At 41.7% G+C, this 27,046-nt stretch overlaps 1 protein-coding gene across 2 annotated transcripts in view; it reads left to right on the top strand.

The window, feature by feature from the left end:
* The window catches only part of Vps13b (vacuolar protein sorting 13 homolog B), a 553,787-nt gene that overhangs the window by 490,408 nt on the left and 36,333 nt on the right, over nucleotides 1-27,046 (top strand). For both annotated transcript variants that reach the window (XM_029469591.2, XM_021183993.3), the window contains exons 44-54: nucleotides 1,250-1,405; nucleotides 7,335-7,598; nucleotides 8,125-8,208; nucleotides 8,387-8,562; nucleotides 9,285-9,455; nucleotides 10,469-10,670; nucleotides 11,594-11,782; nucleotides 15,072-15,218; nucleotides 16,681-16,964; nucleotides 19,044-19,171; nucleotides 19,350-19,549. In XM_029469591.2, coding sequence (XP_029325451.1) covers nucleotides 1,250-1,405; nucleotides 7,335-7,598; nucleotides 8,125-8,208; nucleotides 8,387-8,562; nucleotides 9,285-9,455; nucleotides 10,469-10,670; nucleotides 11,594-11,782; nucleotides 15,072-15,218; nucleotides 16,681-16,964; nucleotides 19,044-19,171; nucleotides 19,350-19,549 — 2,001 coding nt within the window. The remainder of the gene's footprint in view (nucleotides 1-1,249; nucleotides 1,406-7,334; nucleotides 7,599-8,124; nucleotides 8,209-8,386; nucleotides 8,563-9,284; nucleotides 9,456-10,468; nucleotides 10,671-11,593; nucleotides 11,783-15,071; nucleotides 15,219-16,680; nucleotides 16,965-19,043; nucleotides 19,172-19,349; nucleotides 19,550-27,046) is intronic.

Below are 27,046 nucleotides of genomic sequence, written 5' to 3'. Positions count from 1 at the left end.
TTTTTACTGAGGGGGCTTGCTGCCCTGTATATTTGTCAATGGTCTTCTTCTTTAGAAGTCCTCTTCGCCAGTGGCCTTGTTATTTCCGAGGCTCATCAGCCATGGTGTGAAGGAGGAACTGAAGAAAGTCCTCAATAGCAGTGCTACTATAGCAATCCACAAAATACACCTGTGAAGACTAGTGACCTTGGGGAATTTTCAAACTGAAGTCTGTTGTCAGGGCTCTTCCAAAGGCTGGCTGAAACTGAAAGAAAAAAATGTGCCTCCATGAAAACTTTCATTTTGAGGATAATACTATGTCTGCCTTTAGTGCATCTTCATAGACCTGTGACTCTGTAGATGATTTCAGTGTCACTCAGTCTGTAGCTGGGAGTGCTTCTTCACCTTTAGTTAGGTCTACTAAAGAATGAAATGAAAAGCCTGGCATTCTGGATCATATAAACACTTAAAGTATCAGTTTTCAAATACTTCCTAAGCATATCAAATATTGCTTATATACTTTATAAAGAAGTATTAATTCCCATGTATTTAATCTGCCTGTATTAAACTGATTTTATAGGCTAAGTTGGTGATTACTAGCTCAAATAGTAAATACTTGAATGACCCACAAAAGAAACTCAGTTGTTGCCAAGAGTCTCAATGTTATATACGCAAATGAGACTATGCACCCAGAGACTCAGTTGGTAAAAATTACTGTAAGCATATAATGCAGAAGATACAAGGGCCAAAGGCACTTACCTCATGTCAAAGTGTTGAAGAATTTCTGATTTAAAACTATAATCTCATAAAAGATTTATTAAATGAATTTTGTCTTCTGTTTTATGTTTTATCAAAAAGAAAAAAAATCAAGGACTGGTAATTTAGAGTCAAAAATAGTGCTGCAAGCAGAAGTTAGCTGAATGTGCTATCAGGCCAAGACCAGTGTTCTTTGATCTCACATTTAAACCTCTTGTCCTCCAAATGAATGAAACAGCTCTTTTTCCTCCTCAAATGTTCAACAGACCTTTTGCCATTTGATAGAACCATTATTTCAAACTGTGATCTGGAAAACAATGTTGATTCTGTGGCATATTTGCTATTCTTAGCCTGGTGAACTAAGCTGGAAGTCTATGAATAATGCAGGTTAGAAAGAAAACACATGCTAGAGATTACAAATAGAGAGAGGTCTTCCAGCAACAAGACTTTCATTTTAGGACTAGATTTTTGTTGGCATGTTTGGCATTATGACGATTATTGTTTTTCTTTCCAGCTGTTACACATCTGTATTGAAGGCTGGGGTAACTGGCGTTGGTCAGAGCCCTTCACTGTGGACCATGCCGGTACATTTATTAGAACAATTCAGTACAAGGGTCGAACTGCTTCACTCATCATCAAAGTCCGACCACTCAGCGGAGTGCAAAAACAGGTGAGTGTCCTTGTGTTCATGACCTGAATTTTCGTATAATGGGCATGACTGTTAAACGTGAGGGAGTAATAATGGGCATGCACCCGTGGTTATGTATATCTGCCCTCTGACACCATGCACATGAGCACTTAGTGCTGATGGTGCTGATGACCCTTTGTCCCTCGTCCTTTACAAGAGTTGCTAACGAGCAGTAAAGTTTACTGATTTTAGTTCCACCTTTTCTCCCTGTCACCACCTGCCTTCTGGTAGAGGTGCTAATGAGCTGTGAAATAGCCAAAGGCCTTTCCTGAGAAGGAAAAGAAGCAAAGAGAAGTAGAGACTCTTGGATAATCCACCAGTGGATAACCAAGAGTTGTTGCTCCTCATGCATGTACACACAAGAATAATGTGTGTGAAAGCCTTGGGATAGTCTCCTGTGACAGACTGAGCCTGGACTCCACCAAGCTTCGCTTCTCCTAAGAGTTAATATTAACTGCAGTAAAAATTCACTGCAGTCTAACTCTTGGCATATAAAACCTTAGCTCTCAGCACATATTTTTACGTATTTTATAAAACTTCCTTTTGGCTGTTTTTGAAGTTCTAAGACTGCAAAGGGAAAAAAGTATCTGACACTTTTTTTCTATGTTCTTAAGATGTGAAAATGTGGTTTCTAAAAGATTTTTTTCAAGTGTGCAGCATATGACAAAAGTAGAAAGGAAAAAAAGGAAGTATTAAAAATCTGAAGACTGGCTTCACCACACACAATAACTGAGTTTGTTGTAAGGGTTTTAACATATACGTCTGCATCTGGATTGTAACAAGCAGAGCAGAGCTTATGTGAACCTAGGCTATGATAGGTACAGCATTCCTCCTGGGAGAGGGGCACCCCTCTAATGGAGCCATAGGGCCTTTCTCATGAAACTGGCAGGCAGCAACTGGCAAGAGGGCAAGTAGGCCCTATCGTCCATCCTGGACTGAGTCTAATCAGGGATCTGAACTTGCAGTTCTCATTCCTGTGGACAACAGCAGTGGAGAGAGAACTTATGCAGAGGAAGACAGGAAACAGTGTCCTGATTAACCCGTTACTTCTCAGAGTTCTGGCTACACCAGGGCAGGTTAAAATGCCACATACCAAGAGTGCAACATAAGCTTTGTTCCCAAATTGTAAATTCATGTAAAACTGGCAGTAAGTGTGAAGGGAATTTAGAGGCCTCATTAAAAAGATCATGCTTCATCAAGTCTTTGGAAAATATTTAGAATTTGGATTAAGACAAAACACTCCAAACAGTATCAAATAGGCAAAGACATAAACATGAGACAAATGAGTATTTCTGAAAGATATAGGAGATGATCTACCTGTGGTATCAATAAGACTAAGGCTGGAGTACCTGTCTGCCCTAAGAGTTCTTAGTGGTTGTACTGTTGTATGATAAATGAATACCCATCCTGTGACTCTGTTACTTGTGGTCATCCAGAAATACATCACATTTACTAGCATGTCTAAGAAATGATCCCTCAGCTTTGGCTTGAATACTTTAAAAAAGAGGCCTTATCCCTCATACCTAGTAACCCTCTCTGTTGTTGATCTCCACCAGCTATTAGGCCATTCCACCAAGCTTTTACTGTTCTCCATACAGTAAGGCACACAGTAAGGCACAGAGCTTACTGTGAGGACTCTGCAAGCTACTTCTGTATGCAGCCACTTACGCAGACAGCAAAGACATGCACAGCAGGCTGTGTTAATACATTCACATATGGATATATAGATTCACCTATACATAATAAAAAAGGCTGCCAGTTTGAGAGTTGGAATGGGACATGGGAGAAGTTAAAGGAAAGGAGAAATGATGTAATTAAATTTCAATTAAAAGTATATTTAAATAAGTAAATAAGAAAAAAGAAAGCCTTTCAGCCTGGAAAGAAGAGTCTCCTAAGCCCCAGGGTTGTAACAGTACACCAAACATCCAAACAAATAGGTTCTAAAATCTTATCAGTGTTCCCTCTCCTCTGTCCTTCTCACTCATAGACACAAGCTATATTTTTTTTTTCAAATTAGATCTCATTTCATTTCTGTAGCCATGATAATTTAGTATTCAGATCTGGTGGTGGTATGGAACATCCACAATGAAGATTTTTTTTTCAGCTGATGAGGTTAGGAAGAAAGAAATTAATCAAGCTTCCAGGGAGCTTTGCCACATTCTTGTCTTGGCCTCTTTCCTTCTCTCCCACCTAGATTTAGAAGTCCGCAATAAACAGCAGCTGCCTAATTGCTGAGTCTCATGGGATGCAGGTCCCTGGTGAGCTTTAGACACATTGATATGCCCCTGACAGTGGAGAGTTGTCCAGAACACTCTTTAACAGTGATACTTAGTCTGCCTTTCTTACATCTTTTATCCTGGTCATAATGTACCATTTCCCAGGATCCGTACGTGTTGTGCAACTACTCATGCACCCATGTTTGCTTCTGTATTTCCTGTCTCTTCACTGAAGAGTGTCCTGCCAGTCTAAAAGCTCAAATGCATGTATTCCTGCATCTCTGTACATAGACTTTTAATCACAGTTAAGGTATCATTTTCCAGAGCATCTGGCACTCTGAAGTTACTCTTTCATATCACTGTTCTTCTTGGCACTGATCTAATAAGAGCTCTGAAACCTGCTAAGTAAAATCATATGTAGAAATCTTCAGTATGCGTCTTTGTGGCTTTGGGGAAAGAGAAAAATTAGTGTGAAACCTGGAAATGTGTATTAAAGAGAAACACTAAAATATTAAGTAGCTGTCTTCAACTGATAAGTTAATCTTGAAATTCAAACCATAATTTGCAAAATAAAGGCGCTGTAGGTTGCCCAGTTTGAAGAAAAGCAGACAGAGCTTTGCTGAGCCCAGTTCCCTGAAAGAATATCCTTCCAGTGAGTGGCCATTTTGGATTTCCCATTTTCCAAGTTGTCTTCCTCCCTGGACATTTTAAAGGATTTTCCCTTTTATCAAATTTGAAAACCTATTTAACAAGCTTTTTACTTTAAAATGAAACTATAAAACCCCACCAAGAGGATCTTTGTCTTTAAAAGAAGTGAGTCCCAGATGGTTGCAGAGATGTTGTGGTTTCTGTGAGAGTGCCAAATTCTCTCCTAGATCTCCTGGGATACAAAGGTTGGGAAGGAAGCTTCATGAGTACATATTGCCAGGCCTGGATAAATTAAGAGTAAGCCAGCTAGATACTACCTTGGAGTTTTTGAATGTTTATTTAAAACTAGGTGCTACTATGGCATCAAAAGATGTACTACCACAAGTGCCTAGTAATCCCCAGCATATGTTAAAGAAATGTTTGCCCACTAATTTAGGACTCATGGTTGAATTTTATGGTTTGTTTATGTGAAAGCATAGTTCTAAAACATCATAATAGCTAGCATATCTAGGGGAAGTGTAATAGTGAAGAGCAGCTTGTTTTACAGATGTGATCCTTAAGATCTGAAACATAATTCTAACACAAATGTTTAAGAAAATGCCAGGGGTTGGAGAGATGACCCAGTGCTTAAAAGTGTTTAATAACTTCAGTTTCAGGGGATTCAGAGCCTTCTGGCCTCCAAAGTTACCTGTACACATGTGATCCAAACAGACTCTGCAGCACTCACATACACATTAGTAAAATAAGTAATTGTTTAAGAATAAAATGCCAAATCCTTGTACTCAAAAATGCAAGGAACTACAAACAGAGGCCATTTAAGATGTGGGGTCTCGTTCTAGGGGCTTGTTCTGAACACATAATAATTCATCAAATATAGTTATTCATGGGGCTGGAAGGATGACTCAGGACTTAAGGTCTTCCTGCGGATCTTATTTTGGTTCCCAGGGCCCACACCAAGTGGCTCACAACCACCTGTCAATCAAGCTCCAGGCGATCCACACCTTTATGGCCTCCACCTTCACACATAGCAGATAAATGGACACACTACATGCTCATAAATAAAAATCTGACTTCCTAGTCTCAAGATGGCTACATAACCTCTGCATATTCTCTTACAAGACTTCATGACAGATGCAGGGGGACTTTGTAAATCCTGGATTATCTCCCTGACCATTGCCGAAGGAAATCCTCATATTAAAAACAAAACTCCATGTTTACCCTAGGCTTTGGCACAGGAGAAGGGAATCACCGTTTAGCATCTGCAGGACAGCTGAGGGCCAACAAGGGAGGTATCTGGGTACCTCTGATACTTAAACCAACTCAAAGTGTTTTACAGCAAGGGAAAAAGACAGGCTTTGAAATGAGAAAGGAAATAATGGTGCTTGGCAAGTTTGTGTTCCTCTTTCCTGTAAAATCTAAATTGATGAGTAGGTGTTAGGTTTTTAGGATGCAAGCTTATTGGGGCTGTCTTCAGTATAGACTATGGGACAGACCTGAAAGCTAATCAATGTCAACATACTTGTGTTTTCTTCTTGCTAAGGAGAATCACAGCAGCACCTAACTGAGTCAGGGTTCTCTATCAAAACAGAGCCAATTAATAATATGAAAGAATCGATTGTTAAGTTATTCAGTTGACTGACTGATTATAAATCAGTTCCCATTACAGAAGTCCCAAACTCTGCAGTCAGCAAGTTCAAGTGTCAATGTTCAGTTCTAGTCTGACCCTGAATCCTCAGAACCGGCAGAGCTACCCAAAACTAGCAACTATTTCCATTTGAAAGAGATGGCTAGGATCAGTGTCTGTTCAGTCAGCAAAATGCATGCCCTCAGACTTAGCACTATTCACATTGAAGGAGGGACAGTCTGTTCTACTCAGTGTGCCTGTTCACATGATAATGTCGTTTAGAAATGTCCAGGATAAATGCCATTTGACTAAATGCCTGAGCAGTCCAATGTCCAGTCAAGTTGATACATTAAAATTGGTTATCATATGCTTAGGCCCATAATAATAATATATGTGTTATTGATATTATTTTATAATCTGAAAAACATCACAAATAAGATATAAAGCTTATAAAAGTATTTATTACATTAGAGACTGGGGTAGTAGTTCAGTAATAGTGCACTAGCCTGGGATGTGTAAAGCCCAGGATTCAATCTTTAATACTATTAAAAAAAAAAACTGTTTTCCTTAGTCATGGTGAATATTCATATTACAGAAGGGTTTGCTTTCTAAAATATTAACTGTGTAAGAATAAATTTTGCAACATCTTTCCAATTTCAGTCAACTCAAAAACTATTTCTTACTACCTCCTATGGTTTATATTCTTAGCTGGTTGCAAAATTAGATAATCCATGGGTTTAATGGAAACTTCTATGTGTTTATTTTTAAAGTTGTATAGTTCTACAATGTAGAAAAGTAAAATATAATATAATTCTGTATTTCAATCAAAGCTCATTTGTATTAGTTTCCACCAAGATCTCTTAGCAGATAAGAGAGCTGTTGGAGAGCAGCCTCGGGGAGCACATGATGTCAGTTGCTCTCACATTACAGAGTGAGTGGCCTGCTTCCCATCCCATGCGTGGCAGCACTGACCACCACCATCTCCTGGTCAGTCACCTCTCAAGACATGAGCAAAGTTCTTCCTACAGGACCCACTTTCTGTCCCTTCTCCAGCCTTTTGCTTCTCACTGAGTGTACTTAAGGTGATTGGCAGGCTTGCGCCTCCCTCTACTCTGTCTGCCAGGTGAGCTACGCACTGACCTGCTTCCACAGTTTTTATTGTACACATCTTTAGCTCAAGCACCTCACCATTTCCAGCTGCTCACTGGTTCCCAGCCTATGTGTCCCCTCTTTAAATATCATCAACTGTATATGATCAGAACAAAATTCATTTTTTTTTCTTTAAAGACTCCTTACGCTGTCATACTAAACTGATGACTTCATCTGTAATGAACATCAGCATTATCTCCCAAAGGAATACATATTTCTGGTTAATGACATCCAAATTGATGAACCTTTTGATTATTTATGTATCGTCTTTTAGATTATCATCTGTGGAAGACAGATCATCTGTAGCTATTTGTCTCAGAGTATAGAACTGAAAGTTGTCCAGCATTACATTGGTCAAGATGGACAAGCTGTAGTTCGAGAACACTTTGATTGCCTCACAGCTAAACAGAAGTTGCCTTCGTACATATTAGAAAACAACGAACTGACAGAGCTGTGTGTGAAGGCTAAGGGAGACGAGGACTGGTCAAGAGATGTGTGTCTGGAACCCAAAGCCTCTGAGTATAGCACTGTCATCCAGGTATGAGTTCCTGATATCTGCGAAAGAGTGACTTTAAAAACAGAAATGTTCTCATTGTGCATTGACTTTATGTAGCCCATACTTTGTCATAAAATTACAATTGGTTTATGCAGAAAGTGAAACCTAAGAAAGCAAAGAAAAACTGGTCGGTGATTCTGGCAGTGGCTCCCGTCTCTGGGCTTCCCAGAGGTGGGACTGGAATCCTGACCTCCCCACTTGAGCATCTTTGTGATGATTGATGGTTTTTAGTCTCTGTCTGAATCTTCACCACCTTCATCTTCATCCACTTAAGAACTGGATCTCTTCATTCTTCCACCATCTCATGTCACTATCCATGTGCAGACTTCTTCACCCTTGCAGAAAGGAGTCCCTTTTCATTTAAGTCTGGTTTTACTTCCTTGGTATTCCTAGTGGCTTTTTCCTGTAACTGGAAACTTCTTTCATCATCTAAACTGATACTCTGTATATTTTGCTTAATTATCAGGCTGTTTTGGATCTTACAGGGCCTTTCCTATCTCATGTGCAGGTGCCTACTTCAAACAGTTCCATTATTTATGTGTGGTGCACAGTTTTGACTTTGGAACCCAACTCTCAAGTTCAGCAGCGAATGGTGAGTGCTTTCTCAATCCTGAAGCATGGTGTCCAACACTGACCTTTCCTGTTCTCAAATAAATAAGGTCACAGTGACCCAAGGAGGAGATTTATTACACGTATGTTTCAGCATCAAACAGCTGGAATACTGCAACAAAGCAAATATGAAAGTTGTTTCTGTCCTTTTATTTTTATAGATCGTGTTCAGCCCTCTCTTTATCATGAGAAGTCATCTTCCAGACCCCATTATTATACATTTGGAAAAAAGAAGTCTGGGTCTGAGTGAAACACAGATTATTCCAGGAAGAGGGCAGGAAAATCCACTACAAAATGTCGAACCTGACCTTGTACATCACCTGACATTTCAAGCACGGTATGAGCAAAGTGAATTTTCCCAAGAAGCAAAGTAGCCTCAAGCTGCTCTGGCTACATGGGTGCAGCCTTACTTACATTCTGACCTGAGAAAAATGTGAAGTAAGGCTTTACATAGAATCTGGCCGCTTTCATTAAGCTTATAAATAACCAAGTGGAATCATAAAATGCAATTTATTTTAGATTTTATTGACACCTTCCTGCAGAAAAGAGATGACTAGAGATCTCATCCAAGCATGGGTACGTGGGAAGAAGAGCCAGGGCACAGACCATCTAAAAACTGTGTCATAAATCTCCAACTCACAAAAGGAAGGGAGGGAGGGAGGGAGGGAGGGAGGGAGGGAGGGAGGGAGGGAGGGAGGGAGGGAGGGAGGGAGGAGGAGGAAGGAAGAAAGGAAAGAGAAAGGAGAATACACCACAGAACAGTGTGAATCTAACTACATTTCTAGTGGTTTTTTTGGATTTTTTTTTTTTTTGGTAAATTATAAATTACTTAAGGGGGCTGGAGAGATGGCTCAGTGGTTTAGAGCACTGACTGCTCTTCCAGAGGTCCTGAGTTCAAATCCCAGCAATCACATGGTGACTCACAACCATCTGTAATGCGATCCGATGCCCTCTTCTTGTGTGTCTGAAGACAGCAACAGCAACAGTGTACTACTTATATATAATGAATAAATAAATCACTTTTAAAAATCTGTTACTGCTTTTCTTTTCACTTCCTAGGGAAGAATATGACCCTTCTGATTGTGCTGTTCCCATATCAACAGCCCTCATTAAGCAAATAACCACTAAGATACAGCCTGGAGGCACAGTTAGTGAGATGCTTGATGAGTTCTATGGGCCAGAAAAGTCCCAGGAGCCCACTTGGCCTTACAGTAACAAAGATTCTGACAGGTGACATTCTTCATTCGTTTTCTATATGTACTTCTAAACATTAAGAAGCCCCCCAGAGCTCTGTCTCTAGTTGCATATGTAGCAGAGGATAGCCTAGTTGGCCATCAATGGGAGGAGAGACCCTTGGTCTTTCGAAGATCATATGCCCCAGTACAGGGGAATGCCAGGGCCAGGAAGCAAGAGTGGGTGGGTTGGGGAGCAGGGCAGGGGGAGGGTATAGGGGACTTTGGGGATAGCATTTGAAATGTAAGTGAAGAAAATATCTAATAAAAAATACTAAAAAAAAAAAGAAAGAAAGAAAGAAAGAAAGAAAGAAAGAAAGAAAGAAAGAAAGAAAGAAAGAAAAGAAAAGAAAAAAGAAAAACACCATTCACAAGCTACTAGCTTGTTATTGAAACTTTTTATTGCTGACAAGATCCCCGAGTACACACCTTGCAGGAGAAAAGACTTTGTCTCACAGTTTCTGAGCTTTTAGTCCATTATGGGAAGGAAGGCTTCACAGAGCAGAGGAGTCCCTGCCATGGCAGCTAGAGTACAGAGGAGAATGTTTTTGCTCCTAGCTTTTTCTGTCTTATTTTTATTTCCTCTCAGCCCCAACCTATTGGATGGTGCTGCTCACATTCAGAATTAATCCTCTCTTGAAACATCTTAATCACTGTGTGTCCAGAGGAATCTCATATGTAGTTCTCAGTCTAGTCAACTTTATAGTTTGATTAACCATTATGCTAGATAGAGTAAATGCCATGGAGCAGAGCCTTTGAATGCATCGGAGTCTGATGCCGTCTAGCTGGTTTAGCTTTATGGACACTTTTACTCACAGAGGAAAGTATCATTACGCGAAAAGCTTCTTTCTCCTGCTTGCAAGTGGGACCCTGGGTGAGGCTGCTGTGCGCTGCTGTCCTGCACAGTGGCATCCTGTGGGAGCATTGTGTGTCTGGAATGCTCGAACATACTGCATGAATCCTGAACTCATCATAGTTCAGGGAGTCACTTGAATGTGTTCTTTGGACCAGGAATGAGCAGCTGAGTCAGTGGGATAGCCCAATGCGAGTCAAACTGTCAATCTGGAAACCATATGTTAGAACCCTGCTGATAGAACTGCTACCCTGGGCCCTGCTTATCAATCAGTCCAAGTGGGATCTCTGGCTGTTTGAAGGAGAGAAGATTGTTCTACAAGTTCCTGCTGGCAAAATTATTATTCCTCCTAATTTTCAGGTAATATAACTTAAAACTAGCATATTCTTTTCTCTCAATAACTAGATTATATTCTGAGGTTACACTTACATCTTAACTGGATGAATTCCTTATGGAAAACTGACCTGGTAGGTGCATACATAAAGGGTATGGAATGTTCTTTGATATTTAAACATTTTTCAGATGTGCTTTTCCTCATCAGCAGTACTCCTGGCTAAATCACCACTGCATCTGATGACACATACTCCTTACATTCCCATTGTGTACAAGGTATCTGACAAGCATAGAAGCTGTATTAAACACTAATCCACCACCCTGCCTGTGCCTTGTAACTGTACTTAGATGTGTATAATTGTACATATCACTTGTTAATTATAACACCATACAATCATTAGTGTCATGGGTGGAAAATTCTGACTACAAACTAAAAATTCACAGAAAGACTACATAGTCTGCCACCACAGACTTTATAAAGCTAACCCATTTCAAAAAGCAATATAAATTTATAAGAAAATCTTCAAAAACTATTTTCTAGTGGAGAACAATTTCAGAAGTTCCAGTTTATAAACATCTTTTTTCAATTGTATTTTTTCTAGTTCTTGAAGTAATCAGATGCAGTTACCTTATGGAGTTGGAATGTTAGCCTATATAGGCGTAATGTTGCATGTTCTTCTGATAACAAATGAGATGAAACCTTTCAGGTTTTAAGTCTTTGGAATTCATGGGGTAGTTACAGCTTGAGGTTGATTTTTCTCTCTTCCCTGAACTTGAATATCATTGTGAATCAAAGGATATTGTAAACCAGAATAAAATACATCTTGCCATTACCAAAATAAAAGTACAGGGGACTATTTGGTTGCCTTAATATATCTATTGTATATATTTTTAAATCCTGGCGATATGGAATGGTTAAGAACAATACAATTGAGGCATTGTTTTTCCAGGAAGCTTTTCAAATTGGAATTTACTGGGCAAATACAAACACTGTGCACAAGACATTAGCAATTAAACTGGTCCATAATCTGACATCTCCAAAGTGGAAAGATGGCGGGAATGGTGAGGTAGTGACACTGGATGAAGAAGCATTTGTTGATGCTGAAATCAGACTCGGAGCTTTCCCAGGACATCAGAAGGTAAGGTCAGTGTGGATGTGGTGCAGGGGAGAGCATCTGTGTGCTCCTAGAGTGCTTTAAGTATGTCTGCCTCCCTTTCTAAGTCCCTTTCTGGTGTTACTCTAATTGATAACAGTGAAATACTTGTTTTCTTAACTTCCTAGACTTTTGTTTTACCGTGGAATTTTTTTTTCTTTATTAGTGGTAAAACCTGGGTTACATAATCTATCCAGTAACGGCTCCATTTCAGAGCTGGCACCAGTCATTCGATTTATAGTATGGGGACTGGACTTATTCTCAAATATTCACAAACTGTCTTTGACCTCCTCCTTCAGAACAGGAAGTAGGGTATCAAACACTATGAGCATTGAAGTCAAAGACTCTACAGGAATGGTTATCTTGCTGGAAAGGATATGCTGATCAAAGTGATAGGACTAATCTTATGGAATTAATATTACAAGAATAATCATATTCTTTAGAACGCCATTGAGAGGTTTAGAAAATGTGTTTTAATCATATTCACTCCCCCTTCTGTGCCCACCAAACTTTGTGTCCTTTAAAGAAAAATCAAGACCAATTTTTGCTGTCAAAATAGTATTTGATATGTGGTCTTCCACTGGATCCAGGATAGCTTATAGTGAGGTGTGGGGGGTCCACTCTTAGAAAAAAAGCTCACTCTCCCTCTCACTCTCCCCCTACCCCTCTCCCTATCCCTCCCTCCCTCCCTCCCTCGTTCCCAGCAACTATAACTTGCCAGTCGGGCTAGGATTCCACATCCGACTTGCATCTCTACCCAAGCCTCTGGTCTGCCTGGGCGTGCATAGGTCTGTTGTGTGCTATTGCAGTGGCTGTGCATTCGTGTGTGAGTGCAGCTGCCCTGCAGGGTTTTTATGACACAGTTTCTTTGTTTCATCTACTGCCTCTGGCACTTATACTCTAACCCACTCTGAGCCTTGGGAAGTGATAAAATACATGCATTCCCTGCAGGGCTAAGCATTATGCAGTCTTTCTGTACCTTGATCAGTTATGGTCCTCTGTGTTAACCAACATCTACTGCAAATGGAAACTTCTCAAATGAGAGTTGGAAGATGCATTAATCCAAAGAGGGGATACTGGAAGAGTTACAGTTAGCAGGGGTGGGCCTCTACCATGCTTTTAGAGCTGTGGATATCAAGAACATCTTTGGTAAGATACAAATGGCATGTGCTTTTCAGCATAAACTTAAAACCTATACAAGGCAATTAGCTGAGTAATACAGAAATGTATGTATGTCAGAGACTCACATCAGTCTGTGTTACTGTATAGCCTACAGCGGAGAGACTCATCATCGTGCTAGCCATCCTCAGTGGGGGAACAGAAGGAATACCTCACCAGGACAGTAGCATTCACAATGGCCTTTCTCTTTGGGGAGAAATTAGTTTTTGTTGAGCATCTTTAAAAGAGCCTTTGAAAAAAAGTTAGGAACACTTAAGTCACTTTTAAAAAACTAAATTTTCTTGAAACAAGAAGTTTGCCTTTGCCAGTATTCAAGACTGCTGTTACTACTTTCCTCAAAGGTGACTGAGCAACACATGCTGCTGCTGCTGACCAAAGTTCTATAGTGTTTGTGCATGGGCAAGAGTTCAGATCACCTGGAACTACCACCAAACACTCAGTACATCTAGCTTCTTAAGAGTGCCCACAGCGTGTACTGAATACATGTTTGTGTGTTAATAGAAAAAAGGGAGAGGAGAGGGGAGGGGAGGGGAGGGGAGAGGAGGGGAGGGGAGGGGGAGGGGGAGGAGGAAGAGGAGGGGAGAGAGAGAGGAAGGGAGAGGAGAGGGGAGAGGAGAGGAAGGAAAAGACAAACTATAGAAAAATTCTTAAACATTTTAGGCTCAGGACTCCTTTATACTCTTAAAAAATACTGGGCTCCACCCATCTTTATCATATTAGGAAAGAAACTATAAATTTTAAAAATATATAAGAACTTCAATATATCCCACTAGCCAAAAGAATATGGACTCATATATTATACTGCCTCTAGGAGTCAAAATACAAAGATAAATAGCACCTTATTATTATTATTAAAGTGGTTTTGACCTTGGGACTCCAATTACAGAGACTGTACACATTTCCCAACCTCCCTGGAGAATGCTGTCCCAAGGGTATTACCTATTAGAAGGACACCTTCAGTCAGGTAATAGCTCTAGCTGTTCACCAGAAATGCTTCAAGACAAGGAAATGACACACATCACACACAATAAAGAGCAGAACCATGAAGCCAGACCACATGGGCTCCATCTTTTTCTGTGTCTTGGCCAAGTCAAAACACATCAGAAGCACAGTATAAAGTTATATGAAGGTCAATATTTTTTTTTCTTCATTGCCATCTTTTGTATAAAAGTTCTCCAAATTCTCCTTGATGCAAGCTAGTTATTCTGAGGGTTGCTGCTATAATGAACCTGAGGAGGAGGGATGCTAGGTAGGAGCCTGTTGAATAAGACGTATGGTGTTTGTTCATATATAAATGATTTGTAACTACGATTTGAGATAATTGTGAAATAATCTGAAACAAGTCATTGCTCTATCACTACATGATGGCAAGATCAGTAATTGCTTTGCTAAAGGGCCCTGTTGTAAATATTGTCCCCTTAATTAGCCAACACATTTCTGAGACCAGAAAGAACTGCTATTAAAAATATTCCTCCCAGCCGGGCGTGGTGGCGCACACCTTTAATCCCAGTACTCGGGAGGCAGAGGCAGGCGGATTTCTGAGTTCGAGGCCAGCCTGGTCTACAAAAGTGAGTTCCAGGACAGTCAGGGCTATACAGAGAAACCCTGTCTCGAAAAACAAAAAAACAAAAACAAAAAAAAATATATTCCTCCCAAAATGCAAAATCAGTACTGTCCCAGGCAAACCTACATATAAAACAACCCTTTAAGAGTTGTTGAAGCCATGGAGCTGGAGAGATGGCTGTTCTTCTTCCAATGAACCTGGGTTCAATTCCCAGCACCCACATGGCAGTTCACAACTGTCTGCAACTCCAGTTCCAGGGGACCTTAGACACACATGCATACAAAACACCAATGCACATAAAATAAAAAAATACATTTAAAACATATTTGAGGCCAGATGTAAGGTACACACCTGTAATCCCAGCACTTGAGAGATATAATGGCACAGGGATCCAGAAATTGGGGCCAGCTTGGGCAGTAGTAAAGATTCTGTCATAAAACAAAAAAGTAAAAATAAAAATAAAATAGTCAAAAATTCTTCATGTGTATCTTTGTGGTGTAAAAACTGTGGTCATTGCAATCTGTCCCACAGCTGTGTCAGTTCTGCATCTCCTCCATGGTGCAGCATGGTATACAAGTTATTCAGATTGAAGATAAGACTACAGTAATCAATAACACTCCATATCAGATATTTTATAAGCCACACTTGGCCATCTCTAACGCCTATTCTGGAAAGGAGGTAAGTAATCCATAAACATGGTTTTCACTGTTTCCCTCGGTTCACTGTAAACAGGCTCAACTTTTTTTTAGCCTGGGGCAAAGAAAATACTAACAATCAATATAGAAATCTTATTTGTGCTGAATTTAAAACCATAGATGGCAAGTTGAAGTTGCCACAGGGACAAGTGAGCAGAAACACTGGCTGCCACAGCCCTGCCTGGAAAGTGCTGAAGCCGCTCTCTCCAGCACTGTCTCTACGAGCAAACAGCAGTGGCTTCTGAGTCCTGATAATGGGTGTGGGCCTGTCACCTAAGTGGAGCCATGACTGTGAGACATGGCAGCACTCATGGGCCAGTTCTCACCGTGGCAAAAAAACCCAATGATCTTTAAGACTTTTAACATGGTTCTTTGTACAACTGACATGAACATTCATGTTTTAAGGAAGGAAAGAATTGTTTTTCAAAACAATGTGCTACAGCTCTTTCTTGAGGTCAGAACTATCTAATAGATGATTATCACTGTTTACTGTAGTCTGTGCTCAGTATTGTTCCTTTTGGATCCTAAAGGGTATTTTCAAATAATCAAATAGGATGAATGTCTCCCCTTTACCTTAGAGCACATTGTGTAATTACACAACATCTGAACAGTGGGACTTCCTCAGACTCAGGGACTTGGCACATCTTCCCAGAAAGCAGTGGAAGCCTCATGGCTCCCTGCAGCCAGCCAGTGTTCCGTTTTCAGCTCTGACCCTGCCTCAGCCAGCTAGTATTTTTTTTTCCAGATATGATAGTCCCTAGACATTCTGGGAGGCTATGGGACAGTAGGGGATTTTTTTTTTAAGTCTAAAAATCAGAGGCTTGAGCCCCAGAGATAGCTCAGAGGCTAAGTGTGCCTGCTACTAAGCCCAGCAACCTGGGTTTGTTCTGGAGAACCGTGCAGCAGAGTAGAGCCAGTCCCAGCAAGTTGTTCTCTGACTTCCATGTACATACAAACACACTAGATAAATAAGTGTGATAAATTTTTCAATGGAGAGGCTCTAACATCATAAACCATAAAACTCCATTTGAAGGCTGGGACAAAGCATTTTCCTCCTGAAAGTGAGCCTTACTGTTTTGTCTTCTGAGTCCCCAGTTCCTTATCCTGAACCTCATTCAGATGTGTTTCTACAGATTCCCCCTATCCAACACAACTTCCTCTTAGGTACATAGCATCTCTCTCCCCAGGGCATGGGGACAATGAAAACTTGGCACTGTCTTTTCCAGTCAGCCTGATGCCACCATGTTTTCTTATGCCTGATGGGCATCCCTTTGCTTGGCAAGGCTATCCCTGTCACATTAGGGCCTCTGGGTGGAGACAGGGTCACTGGCATGCCCAGTTCTGCATCTTGGCCACTTTGTAAGAACACATGGTTGTGGTTTCTTAGCAGGGATGCTTCTCTGCGCTACTCTAGTGAACACGCTCCTTCTGTGGTGTCTTTCCAGCATTGTCATGTTCCAGACAGTGCTACTTTTAGCATTTGTCCAGGGGGCGAGCATCCTGCCGTGAGATCCAGCTCCCTGCCTTGCTGGGACATCATGCCTGCTGTGGGGGCATCAGTGCTGGACACAGCCACGCTTCAGAAACAGATACTGCTGGGGTTTTCTCCTGTACCAGGAGCCAACAGCACTCAGTGCTGGAGCCTGCCAGCCATCATTGGAGGAGAGTTTCCCAGACAGAGTGTAGCCGTGCCCTTCGGAACCGAGAGGGAAAATGGATTCTGCACCAGGTATTTTAGCCAAGTGTAAACACTCTTTGCTTGTCATCGTCGCTGCTCATCAGGAGGCCAGGAGAGACAGAATATCAGTGCTCTCCCATGGAACGCTATGTGCTCTTTCATCTTTCATGAAGAACTTTGAGACATTGGATACAGTTGGACAGAGGTCATGGTCACAAACAGGTTGTCCACTTAGCTGATTTTTCCCTTTGCACCTCATGCTGCAGGGGCTGGGATGGTGCAGTGCAGTCACCAGGCAGCAAGGATTCGTGGTAATGAAAGCGGGAGACACATCCTCGAGCAGCTCTGACTGCACAGTGATGAGACATGAAGGCAAGGATCCAAGAGAGTCAAGTTGCAAAGTTTTGCTTTTCCAATATTTTACTTTTACTTCAAAATGGAATTTTTCATGTAAGACATTTAGAGAGATAGTAATGTAGATAAACATACACCAAGGAATATTCTGTGCTGTGGTTGTTCCTGCATGAAAGCTATTCTAAGTGCAGATCACAAATTATACAAACGACAACCACAGGATTGGGCCAGAGACGTGTAATAGTTCATACTGACTTCTGTATTGTGGTTGTTTGGTATTAGTGTCTTTTCTGCAGAATTGCTTACTTACAGTGTATACAGCCATGAAAGAAATCACACTGTGACCCTATGAGAGGACCCTCTTCTCAACATCGAGTTATAGACTCTGAGATTTGAAGGCATTCCAGGTTTTTGATATATGAAAGATTTTTAAATAATCATTGTAAAGGTTACAACTTACCTAACAGATCTCCATAAAGGTCAGGTCATGCTCCCTCCACACATCCTTTCTTCTTCCATGTCACAGAGATCCTGATTGAACAAGTATTTTCACCCCCAGCCCTATGAGGATAGCTGCTTTTATATTTGGTTAAATAATGTTAAACGTGTTGAGTGCTCTTGAATGGTATGTGAATTATTTTTAAATGGAAAGTCAAAAATTTTAACAAAAGATGTAGAAATTAGATTTAATTTCTCTAAGAGTCACAGTATAAATTAATCTTATATGTAAATATTAAAGTAGGCAAGTTAAAAGTATAACTCTATCTTCTTCACTCCAGATTTATGGCTATTGAAAGGAAGTTGTGTGAGACTGGCTTGCCTAGCCCCTCAAAGGAAACTGCACAGCAGCTTCTAGTCCATGTGAGGAGGACTTGACTCTGAAGAGAGATGTATTCTGATCTGCCCTCTCCTCCTCCCCACCTCAGGCTAGCATGCACACTTGGTGACATGGTTGCATTTTCCAAATGCTAGTGAAAGGTTCCTGTTTGTCATGCCAGGCAAGGATAGTTTTAGGAGAGGACTCTCGGGCAGGGGATGGTGACCCCTTTCCTCACCATCCACTAAGAATTGCAGCCACCTTCTTTCTTTAATCTTGATAGTCAGTACAGAAGTCAGAGAGAAATTTTCTTCCTGTTTAAACATAAATAGCACTTGATCTATAGGACAGTGGAAGATTTCTCCTCATGGTAGCAGGTTATGTGTACCGGTGCAGCTGCTTAAAACAAGGAATCCCAGCTTTGCTCTGATGTCCAAAATGCAGGTCCTGTAACGTATGGTCATTGTGTGAAAATTCATTGCCTACATTTAGAATAAAAAATAGAGCAAACACATAAATTCTCTAGAAATTTCTTAAAAGGAAAGAAAGAAATTAAAAATGGGTCAGTTTTTCTTTTACCAAAATTTACCAACTCTTTGGAGAGGAAGAAGTATCGTACTTGAAGAATTTAAGCACATAAGCACTGAGGACAAGGGCCACAAACAAGGTTAGCACAAGGCCAGCAATCTGATAATAGTGTCATGGAGGGTTTAATTTAAAATCCTTTTTCGGATTTTTTAGTATTTTACTGTAAATGAATATCACCACTACTATGAAATTAGTAAACTTATATACATGTACATCAACTATTAAATGAAGGACAGGCTCCTTTTCTGGAAAACATACCCTCTGAGTTAAAAAAGCAGTGTTCCAGAGTCTGGAATACTGTACATTCAAATAAACATGAACTGGAGAGAAGCCTGTGAACCCCAAACCACATTGTTGCTGGTCTGTTCCAGGGCAATAGCACTGACATATCAAGAGCACTTGGGAGTCACTTACTTAACCCTCTCCGAAGACCCAAGTCCTCGAGTCGTTTTCCACAACAGATGCCCAGTGCCAATCCTCATGAAGGAGAACATCAGAGGTGAGTTTCGTAGCCCTGAAATAAAACAGCAGAAGAGTAGATTCCTTGGGGAATTTTGATGTAATAGATACCTGTGGTCCTATGAAGAATACTAAAGTATCTCTCATTCTTGCCACATTGTTTGACATCCCTAAGACCAAGTCTGCATATGCCCCTGCCCCCATTTTTAACTTTTCAGATATTCCAAAGTTTGATGTTTATTGCAAAAAAATTCCTCCGGAGAGTTCGGTTCATCATGAGCTATATCACCAGATTATCAGTTACCCAGACTGCAAGACCAAGGACTTACTTCCCAGCCTGTTTCTGAGAATAGACTCGATGGAAGAAATGGCAGCTGAGTGGAGTGACCCTGTGGACATCAACAGTCAGGGAACACAGGTCAGTGATGCTTACCCCAGATTCAACTGGCTTGCTGCCTGCCTGCCTTCCCTTCATTCCCTCCCCCTCCTTCCCTCCCTCCTCCCATCCTTCCCTCCCTCCCTCCCTCCTTCCTTCCCTCCTGTGTATTATCTGTGTATGTGAGTGATCATGCATTCACCATGGTGCACGTGTGAAAGCCAGGGAACAACCTGTGAGAACCTATTCTCTCCTTCCTCCATATGGGTCATGGATATTGAGCTCAGATTTGTAAATGATGAACTTGTTGAACTGACAAGGTGCAGCAGGTAAACGTTCCTACTGCTGACCCTGACACCTAGTGTAATCACTAGGACACGTGGGAGAAAGAGAGAACCGCCTCCCACACATACCGTGTGACCTCCACGCACATGCCCTAGCATATATAGACACGCAGAGAAAAGAAAGGGGGGAAGGGAGGGAGGGGAGGAGGGAGGGAGGGAGGGAGGGAGGGAGGGAGGGAGGGAGGAAGGAAGGAAGGAAGGAAGGAAGGAAGGAAGGAAGGAAGGAAGGAAAGAAGGAGGGAGGGAGGAAGGAATCTCAAAAATGAAAAATAAATGCTGAAGCTGGTTCTGTGTAAGGACACCACACCAAATATGTGAGAACGGCACATGGTAAAATGAATTCATCTCAGATCTAAAATGTCAAAGATAAAATAAAGTTATAGGCTCCTTTAAATACACAGTTCAGCTGTCCACATTTTAGGATGGCTGTAGTATTAACTCTTGATTAATTCTTCTTTTAAAGTATGCCAATTTTCAAGTATGTATGTTTATGCTAGTAATCTACAAAAACTCCATAAATGTCTTTAGACTTCTGCATTGAATGTCTTTCCTTCCTCTGAGTGTTCCTGGTATTATTTGTATTGAAGATGACATTGGACCTCGCCTTTCTTCTGTGCTGTGCTTACACTGAACTATATTTGCAGTGTTGTTCAGTCAGCAGGTTGTTCTCCAGCTTCTGTCTCATGACAAATGCCTGAGCATATTGATCGGCTTAAAGGAAAACTGTTATTTTGGCTTATGGTTTCAGAGCTTTTCACTTCAGCTAGCTCTAATGCTCTTAGGCCAGTCACAGGCAAGATTGAGGTATAAGAATATGGAGAGGAAAGTCACTCACCAGGGATTGCAACAAGCAGGGAGAGAGGAGACCAGAACAAAATCCATCCCTCTGTTGAATGCCTGCAGCTAAGACCCACTTCTAGGAACTAGGAACGGCTGGCTCCATTGACGAAGTTAGCACCTCACAATTTGCTCGCCTCAGTAGCATCACCAAATGGAGAAACAAGCCTTTACCACATGAGTCTTTTGGGCCCTTTTATGTTTAAGCTATAGCAGTGACTACCTAATTTCAGGACTTTTCATCACCAAACAAACTCATCTTCCTCTCCCGGGACTAAGTGCCTCCATTGTGCTTCTGTCTCTCTAAAATTTATCTACTCCAAGAATCTCAGATAAGGAGAATAATGAAGTATTTGTTCTTAGAGCCTAGTTTATCTCACTGACAATGTTGTCTTAAAGGTTTCTTATAGCTTGTATCAGAGCTTTGTTGCTTTCTATAGCTGAATACATCTATGCTTACACTTTCTTAAAGGTCTTTCACATTATTATTTGTTCTTCACAAAAGCTTGGCAAAATATGACCATTCTAAATATGTTAAAGTATAAAAACATTATGATGATAATAGTTAGCATGTAACAGCTACTGTCTGCCTCACACTGTCCTGAACATTCTCACTCTTTAAGCTTTAAAACGGTCAAGCTAATTACAACTTGTTCTAGCAGTGGAAGCCCTCCAGCAGCAGCATGAGTTAAATCCCATGTTTAAAAGGACCTAAGACCATACCCAGTCCTGCCTAGCTCCAGCAAGTGCTGTGGGCTGCTCCTCACTTGGAAACCCTTGACTGTTCTTTCCTGGGCCTCAGGGCACACTTTCTCCTCTCAGGAGACACGAAGACACTCTCCTGCCTCCCCTCTTTGGGCTGCTCTGTGCTTGTACAGTATTTGTACTTTTAATTGCTCTTCTCTCTCTTGTTTTTTATTAGATATTTTCTTCATTTACATTTCAAATGCTATCCCGAAAGTCCCCTATACCCTCCCCTCAACCCACCCACTCCTGCTTCCTGGCCCTGGCATTCCCCTGTACTGGGGCATATAATCTTTGCAAGACCTAGGGGCCTCTCTTCCCAATGATGGCCGACTAGGCCATCTTCTGCTACATATACAGCTAGAGATATGAGCTCTGGGGGTACTGGTTAGTTCATATTGCTGTTCCACCTATAGGGTTGCAGACCCCTTCAGCCCTTTGGATGCTTTCTCTAGCTCCTCCATTGGGGGCCCTGTGTTCCATCCAATAGATGACCGTGAGCATCCACTTCTGTACTTGCCAGGCACTGGCATAGCCTCACAAGAGACAGCTATATCACAGTGCTGTCAGCAAAATCTTGCTGGCATATGCAATAGTATCTGGGTTTGGTGGCAGTTTATGGGATGGATCCCCAGGTAGGGCAGTCTCTGAATGGTCCTTCCTTCACGCTCTGCTCTGAACTTTGTCTCTGTAACACCTTCCATGGGTATTTTGTTCCCCATTCTAAGGAGGAACGAAGTATCCACACACTGGTCTCCTTCTTCTTGAGTTTCATGTTATGCAAATTGTATCTTGGGTATTCTAAAGTTTCTGGATCCAATTGTCACCGAGTGCATATCATATTTTTTTGTGATTGAGTTACCTCACTCAGGATGATAACCTCCAAATCCATCCAATTGCCTAAGAATTTCACAAATTCATTGTTTTTAATAGCTGATTAGTATTCCATTGTGTAAATGTACCACATTTTCTGTATCTATTCCTCTGTTGAGGGGCATCTGGGTTCTTTCCAGCTTCTGGCTTATGAATAAGGCTGCTATGAACATAGTGGAGCATGTGTCCTTATTACAAGTTGGAACATCTTCTGGGTATATGCCCAGGAGAGGTATTGCTGAATCTTCTGGTAGTACTATGTCCAATTTTCTGAGGAACAGCCAGACTGATTTCCAGAGTGGTTGTACCAGCTTGCATTCCCACCAAAAATGGAGGAGTGTTCCTCTTTCTTCACATTCTCACCAGCATCTGCTGTCACCTGAATTTTTGATCTTAGCCATTCTGACTGGTGTGAGGTGGAATCTCAGGGTTGTTTTTGAGTTGCATTTCCCTAGTGATTATGGATGTTGAACATTTATTCAGGTGTTTCTCAGCCATTCCATATTCCTCAGTTGAGAATTCTTTGTTTAGCTCTGTACCCCATCTTTTAATAGGGTTATTTGGTTTTCTGGAGTCCAGCTTCTTTGTATATATTGGATATTGGCCCCCTATCAGATTTAGGATTGGTAAAGATCCTTTCCCAATCTGTTGGTGGCTTTTTTGTCTTACTGGCAGTGTCTTTTGCCTTACAGAAGCTTTGCAATTTTTTGAGGTCCCATTTGTCGATTTTTCACCTTACAGCACAAGCCATTGCTATTCTGTTCAGGAGTTTTACCCCTGTGCCCATATCTTCGAGGCTTGCCCCAATTTCTCCTGTATCAGTTTCAGTGTCTCTGGTTTTATGTGGAGTTTCTTGATCCACTTAGACTTGAGCTTTGTACAAGGAGATAAGAATGGATCAATTAGCATTCTTCTACATGATAACCTCCAGTTGTGCCAGCATCATTTCTTGAAAATGCTTTCTTTTTTCCACTGGATGGTTTTAGATCCCTTGTCAAAGATCAAGTGACCATAGGAGTATGGGTTCTTTTCTGGGTCTTCTATTCCATTTATCTACCTGTGGTTTATATGCCTGGGTATTATTGAGGATGTGTGTGAGAATGTCTGAAAGACGTTTGTTCAGAGGAGGGAATGCACCACAGTCTGCAGGACATATGACACACAGCTCCTAAAAGATGAATGGGGACATGAGCCTTAGCGGGGTCCTGCCTCCACAGGTGATAAGGTGTTGGGGAGAGCACCTCTTCTGAGCTTTAAAAGTCCACAGTACAAAGGTTGAGGAAGTTTAAAGTGAATGGAAACTCTCAAAATGTAGTTTGGCAGGGAGCATGCCTATGGTAAAGAATTCCCTAGTTATATATAAAAAAGATTTCAAAAGTCTTCCTGCTGATTCTTTCGTAGAGAGCTGAGGCTGTAGACATCTGAGGCTGCACAGATGCCCAGGTTTTCAGTTCAAATGAGGGCTGCTGACTTTAAAGTTCACCCTGGGATGCTGGGCCAGTACAAAGCAGGTGGGCAGAGTAAAGGGCTCTCCAGGCTGCTCAACCTGTCTTCCTTGTGTTCCTGACCTGGTGTCATAGCTATTGCCTGGTGGGAAAGCAACCCTGGGTAGCACTGCCTCATCCTCCAGGAACTCTTCAGCCCTAGCTCTGGGGGCAGGACATGAGTTTCAATCCTGACCTAAAGAAACACAGTGAAATCACTCAAAAATTTGTTATGGGTGTTGTGTTTATAAAAAGATAAAGGGGGGCAGGTATGTTCTATGGAGGTGTGGTGAGGCGTGAGGAAGGGAATGCCTCAGCAGACCATGCCAGTACAGTATAGCATAGAGTTTATTCAGGGCATGGGGAGAGAGTTAAAGGGTAATAGAAGCAGAGAAAGGCAGAGAGAAGGGGGAGGAGAGAAGAGAGGAGAGGAGAGGAGAGAGGAAAGGAGAGGGGAGGGGAGAGAGGAGAGGAGAGGAGAGGGGAGGGAAGAGGAGAGAAAAGGGGAGGGGAGAGAGGAGAGGGGAGGGGAGGAGGGGAGGAGAGGAGAGGAGAGACAAGAGAAAAGGAGAGGGGAGGGGAGGAGAGGAAAGAGAAGAGAAGAGGAGAGGGAGAGGCCAGCCATGAGCACATGGGGAGGTGGGGGCTGGCAGGGAAGCAGAGAAAGAACATGAGAGCAAGAGAGGAACAAAAGAGCAAGGAGGGGGCAAGCAGCCCCTTTTATTTATTTATTTTTTCTTTTTTTTATTTGATTTTATTTTTAATTTATTTTTTACACTCCATATTCCATTCCCCGCCCCCCATCCACCCTCTGACTGCTCCACATCCCACACCTCCTCCCCACCCCCCATCTCCACGTAGATTTACACACACACACCTTACCTCAAAACCCTCTGGGGCCTCCAGTCTCTTAAGGGTTAGGTGCTTCATCTCTGAATGAACGTAGACCTGGAAGTCCTCTACTGTATGTGTGTTGGGAGCCTCATAGCAGCTGGTCTATGCTGTCTGGTGGTCCAGTGTTTGAGAGAACTCGGGGGTGCAGATTAATTGAGACTGCTGGTCCTCCTACAGGATCGCCCTTCTCCTCAGCTTCTTTCAGCCTTCCCTAATTCAACAACAGGAGTCGGCTGCTCTGTCCATCAGTTGGGTGCGAATATCTGCGTCTGACTCTTTCAGCTGCTTGTTGGGTCTTTCGGAGGGCAGTCATAATAGATCCCTTTTTGTGAGCACTCCTTAGCCTCAGTAATAGTGTCAGTCCTTGGGGCCTCCCCTTGAGCTGGATCCCACTTTGGGCCTGTCGCTGGACCTTCCTTTCCTCAGGCTCCTCTCCATTTCCATCCCTGTGATTCTTTCAGACAGGAACAAATATGGGTCAGAGATGTGACTGTGGGATGGCAACCCCATCCCTCACTTGGTGTCCTGTCTCCCTGCTGTTGGTGGGCTCTATAAATTCCCTCTCCCTACTGTCGGGTGTTTCATCTAAGGTTCCTCCCTTTGAGGCCTGGGAGTCTCTCACCTCCCAGGTCTCTGGTGCATTCTGGGATATACCCCCAACCTCCTATTTCCTGAGGTTACCTGCAGAAAGCAGCCCCTTTTAATTTTAGCTGTTGCCAGGTAACTGTGGGGCAGAGCTTGGACAGAATGCTAACAATTGGGTACAAGCTTTCTGCCAATCCTAGCTACATCTCCATGCTATTTTTTTTAACCTGGGACAGTCTCATGTTTTATAGTTTTGAAACAGGGTATATGATACAATACATTCAAAAAAATTTATAACCTCAGAAAGAAGAATTCTTTGAGCCTAGAGAATTTTAGTAAACGGTGAAGTCACACAGAACAAATTTGCATGAATAATTTTATCATTACTTTGATCCTATCAGCAGAATTGTTTGGAACCCTGTGGTGGCATACAGATTTCAGTTTCTGGTAATCAGAGCTTTATTTTTGGTAGTTAGGCAATGGTATATTTTAAAAGTCAAAGCAAGATACAGAGGTCACCATGTAACTAGCAAATATTTACAGCCTGCTTCATCCAGCCAACAAATACTAGATTTATGATATATACCAGTAACAAAGCTTGGTGCTTCTGAGAAGAAATATAACAACCCATGCTGTCAACTTTACATGTGAAAGAGACAGTCATTAGTAAGAACAAGCAATCATATTAATTGCAAATTCTCACAGTGCTGTGAAGAAGAGAAACAGGTGCCCTTGAAGGAAGCTCAGGGCTGGGAGTGTGCCACTCCCTGGGTGAGGGCCTGCCATCAGTACCTCCAATGCCATAGAGGCAGGAATTAGACAAGAGAGTGGGAGAATTTTCTAAGCAGAAAGAACATGTTGGAAGTTTCAAAGATTGGAGCATACTCCTTTTAGAGCACTAAATGCCAAGGTGGCTGTGGTGTAGAGAAAGAAAAGAAATCAGAGTTCTGAGACATTTAGGACTTAATAAGACCATTGTGACTTTGCAAAAATGATGGGCTTCAACCTAAGATCATGAAAAGTTATTAGATAGTTTATGCAAAGTAATTTCTTTTTATCTTTGTGCATGTGTACATATATGTGCATGAATCTGAGTATGGACACATACATGTGCAACACACATGTGGAACTCATAGTCCTTACCTTCTACTTTATTTGAGGCAGAGTCTCTTCAGAGATTTTCCTATCTCTACCTTCCACCTCTCTCTAGGAACAGTGAGATTGTTGACACATACCACTCCATTTAGCTTCACATGTGTTCTTGGATCTAAACTCAAATCCTCAATTTACAGGCATTTTACCCATGAAGCCATTTTCTACCTCCTGTACATGTTATTTCTGAGCCATTAAGTGTCAAAGAAAACAATTGAGACAGTGTCTCTCTGGAATCTGAGGCTTACTATGCTAGTAAGCTTGGGGACCCAAGGGTCCTCTTCTCTCCACTTTGCAAGCACCAGGGTGACAAGAGTGTGACATTACTACCATGTCCCCAAATGGGGCATGATTTTCACCTCAAAGACCTGAGTAAATAAAGTATAGTTGGGTATACTAAGTCTAAGGTAGACCGTTGATCACCACAGGCTCTAAGATGGTCAGGCCAGTTAGCTTTTTAAATTTATTTGCTGATGAAAGGCTGTAGCTTACAGCATGTAATCAGCCAATTAGCCCCTGGATCTACTCATAAATCCCCCAGTAGTAGAGGGGGATTTTCCCTCCACCAAGTAGAGGTCACTGACGGGCCTCTGGTCAGCTTTCTCCTCTTCCTCTTTTGCCTATTA

The sequence above is a fragment of the Mus caroli genome, unplaced genomic scaffold (genome assembly GCF_978045245.1).
Source record: "Mus caroli unplaced genomic scaffold, Mus_caroli_1 scaffold_16, whole genome shotgun sequence".
Taxonomy (NCBI): domain Eukaryota; kingdom Metazoa; phylum Chordata; class Mammalia; order Rodentia; family Muridae; genus Mus; species Mus caroli.
This window is presented reverse-complemented; position numbering and strand designations above follow the sequence as displayed.